A 12,253-nucleotide genomic window follows, 5' to 3' on the forward strand; every position below is an offset into this window, starting at 1 on the left:
CTGAACTCGTTTTTTTTCCATTTTTCTTAACGAACAATTTTTTTTTTCAATTGGTTATAAAAACACGTAAACTCAGAAGATATGGACTGTGACTGCACCATACCAATCCAGTCGGGAGTGGTGCTGACTGAAAACAGATGATTTGGAGCGATTCGCGCGCCATTTGTTGGTCATTCTAAGGACTTATTGAACTACCCTCGTAATCTACTATCCTACGGGCCTTTCTTAGGATCGAGGTTCTTTTTAGGCTTCTTAATCTACTATCCTACGGTCCTTTCATAGGGTCGAGGTTCTTCTTATTCTTTTCGAGTGGACAAACAAAAGGGGGGAAATGTCTATATTCGAGCTATGTGTAGGTACAGATGGAGTCGGCAAAAAGGAAACCGAGTCTTCATAAGTGGCGAACTGAGCAACGCCGGAACGCGTTTGAAGAACAGCGGAACGCTCCACCCGGAATACAGGTGGTTATCGCCCCGGGACGGAAAAGGAGGCAAGCCCGACCGGACAAATGGCGGCGTGTCTATCTTGTGGCCCATTCATCCACGAAACCAGGTACAGATTCCCCCATATCACAAAGTTTCACTCCCGGTGAGGAGTATGATCCCAGTTGCCCGGGGTATAACGGCAGTCCCCAATAAGTTCTTCCCAATTTACGAATCCTATTTGTCTATACCTCAATTCACCCAGGCCCCTCTGTCTCCACTGCCCAATCTTGGAGATTTTTCTCTAGAACAGGAGCTTCGCCTGGCCGAGGAAGCTCTTCAGGCTAATGAGGTGTCGGCCCTACCAGAAAAGGCCCGTTCATCGATTTCGGTTACATTGGAAGAGGAGGTGATTGGGAGCCCCGATGAGCCTTAATTCTCAGAGGGTCCTAGTTCGCGGATTTCGGGGACTTCGACGCAACCCCTCAGAGAAGAGGATGTTTTAGACCTCCAGACCTCTCTGATCCGTCTGTCCCCTCTAACTCTTCCTTGATCGTCCGTCATTCATGTAGATTGTCCTGAGGTGAATGGGACGGCTTCCCTAGAGAAGGTCCTCCGACCACTAACTCCAGGGGCGGATATCACTTTCGTTGACGATAAGGCCATCATTAATAAGAAGAAGAGAATCATTCGAACCGTTAGGGGGCGCTCTCACAAAGGGGAGTCATTAACGGATCAGGGGCTGCCATCCTACCCAGTTTGTCAAAGTCCTCCCCAATTCCCCTACATAAGCCTTCCCGAAAACAGCGGGCCCTGAGGGCGATTTTCGGCCATAAAGGAAAGCGATCTTTCGTATCCCCGCAGCGTTGGATACCCGAACACTGACCTCTAAGCCCCCAGCAGAGATCCAATAAGCTACAATCTATAAGGAGTCTCTTATCTGGGCTTACACCAATGTTAACTCTACATTGTGTATAAAATGTAAAAGTCCACTCTGTGCTTGACCTTATTTATATCGAAAATCTCAAGCCACATCACACTTCCGAGAGTGTCTAAACACTCGGTGGCGCCCTTCCTAATGATTGGACGAACTCCATCTAAACCTCGCCGATCAATGAACCAAGAATATCGCGACCGTGAGAACTCTTCGGACGTTGAACTTTGGGGATTTAGGCCCTGTGGTGAAGCAGTAAATGTCGCTGAAGGTCACGCGGGCAACATGGATAATCTCAATCGCCCTGAAAATAATACCGGAAATGTCGCCGCAAATCTACTTGGATTTCGGAGCGGAATTCAACAGGTGAATACACAAGTCAACTTGCAGGTGAATCAACCACCAAATCTTCAACAGAATCCAGTACTCCAGGACCCGGTTCAAGACCAAACCCTCTTATCAATTGGCAACAATGGCGAGCTTTTTTACAAGGACCGCCACTTACTCCACCAATCCCAGAGTTTCATGGTAGGGACCATGAAGATCCAAACTTATTCGTCGACAAAATGGAAGATCATTTCAGGTTAGTTGGCACCCCTGGCAATCAACGCACCCCTTTTATGAACAAAGCCTTAAAAGGTAATGCCAAAAAATGGTGGGAAACATATCGTGGAATGCCTTATGAATGGGGAGATTTCAGCGAGATGTTTCTTGATGGCTACAATGGCGCTACAGTTTTGGGGCGATTAAACTCTCAACTGTACTCTCAGCGCCAATCCGACAAAGAAACTGTGGGCCTATTTCTTCAAAAGAAGTACCTTCTCTTCCGACGGCTACAGCCGAATGCCACCGAGCAAACAGTAGTAGCTACGTTACTTGTCAAGAGCCGTTGAGGCAGAGTACGACGAAATCGAAACATTTCACAATTCTAGGAGGACAGAACGTCGTGCCGAACCGGTCAAACCAGCACCACAACGACAGCTCCCAAAGTGTTGGCAATGCCCAGACCACCACTATAATAGAGATTGCCCGGTCTACAAGAAAGAGCTACAGACGGAAAATAACGTTGATTCTTCGAATAGAAAACCGGCTCCGAAAAACTGGCGGAGGGGGGCAGCGCCGCATCCTCCCGTTCCCCGATAAGACTTCAAAAGACCCAGAGACGATCCAAACAACTACCGCACTTCTATGTTTGCATCAACGGAATGGAAGTCTAGGCTCTCTTCTACAGTGCCTCGACTGACAACTTCGTACATCTAAAGTATCTTACTAAAGAGCAGTACATAAATCTATAAATACATCTTTCCTGGTTAGCGAAGAAATCAATGGCCCATTGATTCTCGGAGATCCCTTAATACAGGAGCAGCAAGGAGTTCATGATAAGCCAAGCAGATGTATCTACGTCGGCAACAAAGATCGATTTACCATTTACTTGGTTAACTCTCCGGCCCCAGCAGTTATCAGTGACCCGGAGATAGTCATGGCTTTGAACGAGGTTCCGACTAAATATAAGGAAGCATTCCAAGGAATTCTCCAACATTTTCCAGAAACTGTCAACCCGTCTGGAGATCCTACGCAAACAACCTCCACCTACCATCGTATCGAACTGACTAGTCATCAGCCCTTCCGATTGCGTTCTTATCCATGCTCGTCTAAAAAAAGGAAAATTATTTGGGACCAAGTGCAAGAAATGTTGGCCGCTCAAATCATCGAACCTTCGACTTCCCAATATAATTTGCCAGTTGTGATTGTGTTCCGTAAGAATGGGAAACCCCGCTTTTGTGTGGTTTATCGACGTTAAAACGCTATCACAAAGGACACTTCTCAGGAACTTCCACACATACAGGACACTCTAAAGGAACTCGGTAATGCCTGTGTGTTCTCCACCATTGATCTTCGCAATGGCTACTGGCAGGTTCCAAAGGAAGAGTCGTCGAAGAAATGTACTGCTTTTACTTTACCTCAAGGTGGCACTTATCAATTCAAAGTTATGCCTTTTGGTTTAAAAAATGCGCCAAGCACATTTCAGCAGTTGATGACACAGGTCGTCTTGGTCGGTTATATCAACAAGATCTGTATGGTCTATTTGGACGATATAATCATTTATTCCCAAACTTGGGAGGAGCACCGGCACCATGTCAACCTGGTCCTAGAACGGCTCACCCTGCATAGCTTTCAATGTTCGTTAGAGAAGAGTAAATTCGGAAAAACCACTATCGAATTTCTTGATCATGTGGTGACTCCTAATACTAGTCAACCCCAAGTTGAACATGTGAATGCTGTTCCACGAGCAGATCCACCAAGGTCTAGGAAACATTTGCAGAAATTTCTCGGCATGTGTGGGTGGATCCAGGAATATGTGCCTCACTTCTCTATAACCGCGGCGCCGCTCACTGGTCTTATGGGAAAACGATCTGGTCGATGGAAATGGACAGAAAAAGCAGCTGTGGCCTTCGAAGAAGTCAAGAATTTGTTTTAAACCCCACTACAACTTGGGCGACCGGAGCCAGACCTCCCGTATACCCTACAAACCGACGCTAGTGATGTGGAAATGGGAGCTGTCCTGTATCAGACCCGACCGGACACTTCTCGAAACAAAATCAGCTATGCCAGTGTGAAGTTCTCTACAACAGAGGCCCACTACGAGAAGAATGAACGAGAATGCCTTGCCGTTGTACGGGCCGTGAAGAAGTTTGCCTGCCATCTCCTGGGACGTCACTTTACTCTGATAACCGACAACGAGGCAATTTCCTGACTCAAGAAATTTAAAGATACCCTCACGAAACTGGGACGTTGGGCCTGTTTACTTGGGGAATACGATTTCACTGTGGAAAGCTGTCTGAACAGTCAGAATCAGCTCCCTGTGGCGTTATCTAGGACCCCTTCCGGCCCAGACTTTAACGAAGATCTTCAATATCAAGAACGTATGCTTCCACCTGAGAGAGCCGACCTGGAAACAGTCTACAGACTCTTCCTTTATTGTATTGGCTTCAGGTGGATTCAATTGAATAAAGAAAATTTAATATTATAATCAGCTTTTTAATCTTATACATTCACAAATTTTTCTAAATAATCTACAATATAAAAAAATTTAATCGAAAAATATTTAGTATAGAAGTGTTTTATAACCTTTAATTTAATCCAAAGAAATTCCTAATTTTATTTGAAATTACTACGGAAATGCAGTTTTGCTTATTTCAACTGTTAGTTCAAACCCAGATAACAATTAGTGCGCAGGATGCGCGCACTATGGAGGAATGTTTGCGGAGTAATCCGAGCGACTTGCGTTCCGATCAACACTCAGATGTGTCGTCCATAGAGGCGCATATGCGATGCACGTCATGTGAGGCACGCGTTTGCATGCTTGAAGCAAACACTCGGTGTGCATGGGTATACTATCCTAAAATCATTTATTTATATTAAAGGAGGTAAATAAAAAGGTTGAATTAAATAAATGAATCGGAATTTATTAACAAAATAGCACGCCTAAAGCGGGCATGGTTTAAAAACACACACAATCGCGATCGACTGTCCTCAAATCTTCATGTCCTCCCAGATCATAGCGCTACGTGCGGAAATTCTAGGAACTACGAAAACATGTGATGTAAGTCTTGAACCGGTATAAATATAACCTATTATTGTCATTGTGCAATTGCAAACTGTTTGTGTTTAGTGGAAAAAAATTGTTGTGCAAAGAGTCAGTGCTAAAAATCTATATAATAAGTCATACAATAATGTCGCGTTGTTTTTGTAAGGGCTGTGATTCGGGTAGTAGGGCATAGAAAGAGAGGTATCAGACGCGAAATCCTCAATATCTATACTTGTGATCTATTGTTTTTATATTCCTCCTCTTGTTTTAATGGTATCATTCATATAATTGTATACATTATACAAGCACTATCACTGCGTTCGTGACACCAACTGACACTTGACATAACCAAACTTAACCAATAAACACACTCGATACTCTATAGCAGACGACAATTTCTAATTTTATATTTACACTGAAGGGAAGCTCTAATCTGGGAAGCCATAAAACTCTGAGGACAGGCGATCGCGAAACGGCGCTAGTTGAAATACATAGCGTGCAAAGGAAACGTTTAGATTGATTATAATTAGTCGCTGAATTAAGTAGGTGCTATACTACGTAAACTCAATCAGAAACAGAACAAGGCGGAAGAGGTAACGGCCTATCAACGCAGAATTCAACGACGTAAGTAGAATTCACAGCCGAATCACAACCCTTACAAAAACAACGCGACATTATTGTATCACTTATTATATAGATTTGTATCACTGACACTTTGCATAACCATTTTTTTCCTCTAAAAACAAACAGTTTGCAGTTGCACAATGACATTAATAGGTTATATTTATACCGGTTCAAAACTTACATCACATGTTCTCGTAGTTCCTAGAGTTTCGGCACGTAGCGCTATCATCTGGGAAGACATGAAGATATGAGGACAGTCGATCGCGATTGTGGGCTTTTTCTACCATCCCTACTATAGGCGTGCTATTTTGTTAATAAATTCTGATACATTTATTTAATTTAACCTTTTCATTTGCCTCCTTTAATATAAATAAATAATTTTAGGATAGTCAACCCACGCGCACCGAGTGTTTGCTTCATGCACGCACGCGCGTGTCTCGCATGATGTGCGTCGCTTATGCGCCTCTATGGATGGCGCGCTGATTGGAACGCACGTCGTACGGATTAATGCGTCCACATGCCTCCAAAGTGCGCGCATCCAGCGCACCAATTGTTATCAGGGTCATTGTTATTGCTATTATTTTTATTTTAGCTAGATCATCTTAATGGATCAAATTTAAAATCACTGTAAAAATAAGCGGCTAAACATTTGCAAAGGATTAAGAGTTTAGGCTAGAATCAATTAAAATTGTAAAGTTATTATTTTATTTCTTCTATTTTGTAACAAAAAGGATCGATTCACTTTCAGTTAATTAATTTTCATTCAAATTCCAATTTCTAAATCCTGCAGCTAAAGAAATAAGTTTAATGAGCACATAATGACTTATAGTTAGATTAGCTAGATCTTCAATATTAAATTGTAGAAATTAATTTAGAAAAGACGAGTAGATAAATGGTAAGTATCAGGAGTTTAGGGAAAATTAGAGTTTCAAACCATGCGGTTCTTCTCCTTGTTGGTAAACGTCGAGTGCAAACATTTTAAATAAAAAGAATTCCATCTTTGTTCAATTAATATAAAATTCGGTGTTTTATTTCTTGCATGAAATATTAAATCCTTTTCTATAACACATTTAGCACAACGCGAGGTGAACTTTAGTCCTTCACAGTAAGAACTCTGGCTCCGTTCGGCGGCGAAGTTCGACGGTTGACGACGGATTAAATTGTATCATTCAACTTTCGCGCGCGCATCAATTCCCGGGCATTACAAACTGAGGCAGTCAGTGACAGTTCGTCCCGGTTTAGACAACTTCGTCAAAAATTTGTCCAAATGCAGGACATTAAAATATTCATAACTTATCGAATAAAATCGCTAATAAAGTTATGAATTTTATTCTTAAACGTATTAAAAATACGCAAAAGAATTACTTTTTCTTTTAGTGTAAGAAATTTCAATAATACAATGCTGTAAAAGTTATGCGGATAGTTTTGAAATACAAACAAAATGGCGAATTTTTTAGCAGTTCATTCATACATTTTGAGGAATATTTTTTATTATTTTCTACTAAATGTATAACTTGTTAGGACAAAAATAAATAATGGTAATAATTTAAAAGAACTTCAAAAATAATAGAGAATTTTACTTTTATCATTTATTTTGGAATACAAAAGATACCTATATTTATTATTGTCTCAATATCGGACACACTTTTCCCGTTGTCCTAGTAATAGTCGGTTTCCTTTATTACTCGAAATAAACTAAAATGATCCCGCACATGCATTGAATAAATAAAAGAATATATGAAACAAAATTTGTTATTCGTGTGAAAAGAAAGAAGTGTGAACAGCCCCTTAGCTTTTACACAAACGAGCAATGGATACAGGCAAACACGGGCGCCTGGCGCAGCGGCACTTATTGGTCGCTGTTGGCGCGCGATTCAAACCCGGTATAATTAACAATTATTTAAATTAAAATAGATAATTATTATAAATTGTACATGAATATTAGAAATTACCTAATTTGTAATGTAAGGTTGAAAGAAAATAAAAATGCGTATATTTTGAAAATAATTGCATATTTTCTTTAAATTCAAAAGCTGAATTTATATTTCATTAAACAAGGTTTCGGTATTATTATTTATTCCCTTCTTAAATCACAAATTACGTTTTTCCTGATATTTATGTGCAATTTATACAAAATATCTATTTTAATTTCCATAATTTTTAATTATACTTGATTTGAATCGCGCGCCAACAGCGACCAATGAAGGCCGCTGCGCCAGGCAATCGCAGTAGCTCAACATGCCAAAGTTGGTATCGTTGACACCGGGCGCAAACACAATGTGCATCTGAGTCGCGTGTGTCGCGCGTGTGTGTGTGAGTGACTGTGTGGTGTGTGAAATGAAACACGTCACTCATATTTGGGAGCGTTGCTGTCAACGAGAAAAAGAGACGTATCGTATCATTGGATGATTATTGGAGTTTGAGTCATCACTCACCCTCTTGTCAAAAGAGGAACGGCCTACAAAATTAAATTTCGTCTAATGTTTTGTGTTGTGTATTTACGAGAATAAAATCTGGATTTAAAAGATGGCATGGACACATTATCAAAAGATCCTCGCCATTCTCATGGTGGTTACAGGATCTTTTAACACTCTTTCCGTAAAGTAAGTATATATTCTAGACGATATACATGTACCAAATCCTTTGTCTCTGCATCTGTCAAAATCAGCATTGAATATTAAGCTTCTCTTTTATCAAAAATAAAATTATTACAGTTCTTTTTTGCAAAAACTCTACGAACTTTGAGGTTATAATTTTATTTTGTAGACATTTTTTAGTCATGGTGTTGTTTACATTTTTCTTACAAGTGTTTATTTAATTATAAATAAGGGAAAACTGAGTGTTATCAAATTTTTACAAGGGAGACAAAATAAACGTAAATAACTACGAAATTCTTGGCGAATAAAAAAGGAACGAGAATTTGATGATCAAATTTCACGATAGTCAGGGAAAATTTAGTTATTTGGAAACAAATATTGCCAAAGTAATTGATGACAAATTATTATTTCAAATTCTGTTAGAGTTTGTTTGGTTGAAAATCAAAATTTTAATTTTCAAATTTAACTATTTTTATTTATTTATTCATTCTACATGTATGTCTTTTCAGACTTTTACATCAAATTTAACTATTGACTTGATTAATTGATGGTTTAAAATTATTTTTCTAATTAATTTAAAACTAATTTTCTATTAATAATTTTTAACTAAAACAGATTTCTTTCAGTTCAATTTTCATCTTCTTTTGGTTTAAAATTCAATTTAAAATTTGTTAAAATTTCGTATTTTTGGGTTAAAAATCAAATTTTTAAATTGCAAAATTAATTTTTGATTTGAAATATTTATTCTAATTAATTTAAACTAATTTTATACTTATTTTTAAACTAACAGAGATAAATAATGTTTAAAAATTAAATTGAAAGTTTGTCCAAATTTCGTATTTTTTGGTTGGAAATCAAATTTTTCATTTTCAAATTTAACTATTTAATTGGTGATTTAAAATAATTGTTCTAATTAATTTAAAACAAATTTTATAATAATCATTTTTAACTAAAAAATATTTTTTTCAATTAAAAATTTATCTTTATTTGGTTAAAAATTCAATTTAAAATTGGTTGAAATTTTGTATTTTTTGGTTAAAAATAAAATTTTTCAAATTTAACTGTTTTGATTTAAAACATTTTTTCTAATTTTTTTTTCAAACTAACAGAGATTAATTATGGTTAAAAATTCAATTTAAAATTGGTTAAATATTCGCATTTTTTGGTTAAAAATCAAATCATTCAATTTCAAATTTAAGTATTTCATTTTTGATTTGAAAGATTTTTTTCTAATTGATTTTAAACTAATTTTTAACTAAAAAAGATTAATTAACTTTTTTATTTGAAAACTCAAGCACATATTTAAATGAAAATGTAGGTATTCCATTGAAAATTTTTCTTCTTTTGTTTGAAAATTAATTTTTAAGAACTGAAAATTTAGCTGGTTTATTTAGTTTTTTGATAGAAAATTATTTTTGTAAATGACTTATTTGTAAATAAATATCTTCTTTTGATCGAAAATTTAATTAAGAAATTGTTGAAATTTCGTCTTTTGGTTGAAAATCAAATTTTTCTTTTTCGAATTTAACTATTTCATTTTTGGTTTAAAATAATTTTCTAAGTAATTTTCTAGGTATTTTTAAGTTAAAATTTGACAATAACTAATGAAAATGTATGCATTTGGTTGAAAATTCCTTTTGTTGGCAGAAAATTAGTTTTGTAATTACTGAAAATTTAGCTGCTTCATTTTTATTTGAAAATTGATATTCTTTTGGTTGAAAATTCAATTTAAAATCTTTTTAAATTTCGTCTTGAACTGGTTTATTTTCTGTTGAAAATTGATCAGTTGGTAGAAAATTCAACTTGAAATTTTGAGTGAAAATTCCTCTCTTTTGGTTTAAGATAATTTTTTTTAACTATTCAACTATTAGGATTTTTTTTATTAAAAAAAAATCGATTTCTTGGATGCAATATCAACTATTACATTTTTGGTTTGAAATTCGTATTTTTTGGTTAAAAATTGAATTAATTTTTGATTTGAAGTTGAACTATTTTCTTAAAAATGGATATTTTTTAATAGAAAATTAAACTGCTTAAGTAAAAGTTCAATCACTTTGGGGAAATTCAACTATTTTGTGAAAAATTCAGCTAGTTTCTTAAAAATTAATTTTGTTGAAAATTAGTCGTTTTTTTGTATTGCAAAGTCAATTATTACATTTTTTTGTAAAAAATAAACATTTTGGGCTGCAAATTCAATTGTTTTATAAATAATTTGGCTTTTTCGCTGGAAACATTGATAATTTAGTTTAAAGTTTAACTATTTCGTTGAATATTTGTCTTTTTTGCATTAAAATTTAACTATTTGGTTCAAACTTAATTCTATTTTTGTTAAAAATTCAACTACTTTGTTGAAATTTTTATTATTTCGTTAAAAATGTAAGTATCTTGTTAAAATTCAACTATTTCAAATTTAATTATTTTGTTAAAGTTCATCTTTTTGGTCAAGAATTCAATTTATTTAAGGAAAATTCGTCCTTTTGAATTAAAAATTCATCTTTTCGTTTTGAAAATATAACTCTCTTCTAAAATCTTCCTTTTTTTTTACTAGAGAATCTTTAAAAATAGTGGGAAATTCCGGGAATTTTGAAAATCAAGGTTTGTGAGCACCCTGAAATTTTGACGAGACTAACTAATGGTTAAAAATTCAATTTAAAATTTGTTGAAATTTCATATTTTTGTTTAAAAATTAAATTTTTCATTTTCAAATTTAATTATTTAATTTTTTATTTGAAATATTTTTTCTAATTATTTGTAAACTAATTTTTAACTAAAAAAGATTAATTACCTTTTTATTTGAAAACTCAAGCACATATTTAAATGAAAAAGTAGCTATTCTGTTGAAAATTCTTATTTCTTTTTTTTTTAGAAAATCAATTTTTATTAACTGAAAATTTAGCTGCTTCATTGTGGTTGAAAATTAAAATTGAAATATCTTGGAATTTCGTCTTTAGTTGGCTGAAAATAGAAAATTTAAATATTCCATTTTTTGGTTAAAAATCATTATCTAATTAATTTGAAATCAATTGTATAATTATTTTCGAACTAACAGCTATTAATTATGGTTAAAAATTCGATTTAAAATTTGTTGAAATTTCGTATTTTTTGGTTAGAAATCAAATTTTTCAATTTCAAATTTAACTATTTAATTTTTGATTTGAAATATTTGTTCTAATTAATTTTAAACTAATTTTTAACCAAAAAAAGAGTAATTAACTTTTTTTAGGTGAAAATTCAAGCACATATTTAAATGAAAATGTAGGTATTCTCTTGAAAATTCTTCTTTTTTTTTGTAAAAAATTAATTCTTAATAACTGAAAATTTATCTTTTTTTCTATTTAAAATTCAACTTAAAATTTCTTGAAATTTCGTCCTTATTTGGCTGAAAATAAAAAATGTTAATATTTATATTTAACTTCATTTTTGTTACAAACTCAACTATTTTGTTGAAAATTTTAATAATTCGTTGAAAATTTAAGTAATTTATAAAAATTGAACTGCTCTGTTTAAAAAATCGTCCATTTGAACAGAGATTTCGTCCTTTTGAAATAAAAATGCATCTTTATTTGGTTGATCATTTAACTGTGTTCTAAAAAATGCAACTATTTAAAATTTAATTATTTTGTTAAAACTTCATCATTTTGGTCAAGATTTCAATTGATTTATGGAAAATTTGTCCTTTTGAATTAAAAACTCATCTTTTCGTGTTGAAAATTCAACTCTCTTCCAAATGGAAAATTTAGGGAATTTTGAAAATCAAGGTTTGCGACTACTCTGAAATTCCTATTTTTTTTATTTCAATTTTTTTACGTTATCTTTTTTGATTAGAATAGTTCTTGCCTTTTTCCAGAATTTTATAATTAAATTTAAATTTTTGACATAAAATATTAATTACAATTGTTATTAATTCTGAATTTCTCAACTTTTAGAAACTACAATATTCAAACTGCTTAAATTTTGATTTAAGACAACTTTTCGATCTAGTAAAACAAATTTTATTCTTTTTCAAATAATCAACACTTGTTTAGATATTTTCAAATTAGAATCTTTTCTAATTCTAATATTTCAATTGGAAGGTTATATATTTGTA

General features: G+C 34.1%; 1 protein-coding gene across 1 annotated transcript in view; it reads left to right on the plus strand.

Moving 5' to 3' along the window:
• The first annotated feature begins 7,892 nt into the window (after positions 1–7,892).
• LOC117176053 (solute carrier family 35 member F6-like) overlaps positions 7,893–12,253 on the plus strand; it is a 38,044-nt gene continuing 33,683 nt past the window's right edge. The window contains exon 1 of the mRNA XM_033366051.1: positions 7,893–8,172. Within this exon, the coding sequence (XP_033221942.1) occupies positions 8,096–8,172 (77 nt within the window). The 5' untranslated portion in view covers positions 7,893–8,095. The remainder of the gene's footprint in view (positions 8,173–12,253) is intronic.

The sequence above is a fragment of the Belonocnema kinseyi genome, chromosome 1 (assembly GCF_010883055.1).
Source record: "Belonocnema kinseyi isolate 2016_QV_RU_SX_M_011 chromosome 1, B_treatae_v1, whole genome shotgun sequence".
NCBI classification, from domain to species: Eukaryota; Metazoa; Arthropoda; class Insecta; order Hymenoptera; family Cynipidae; genus Belonocnema; species Belonocnema kinseyi.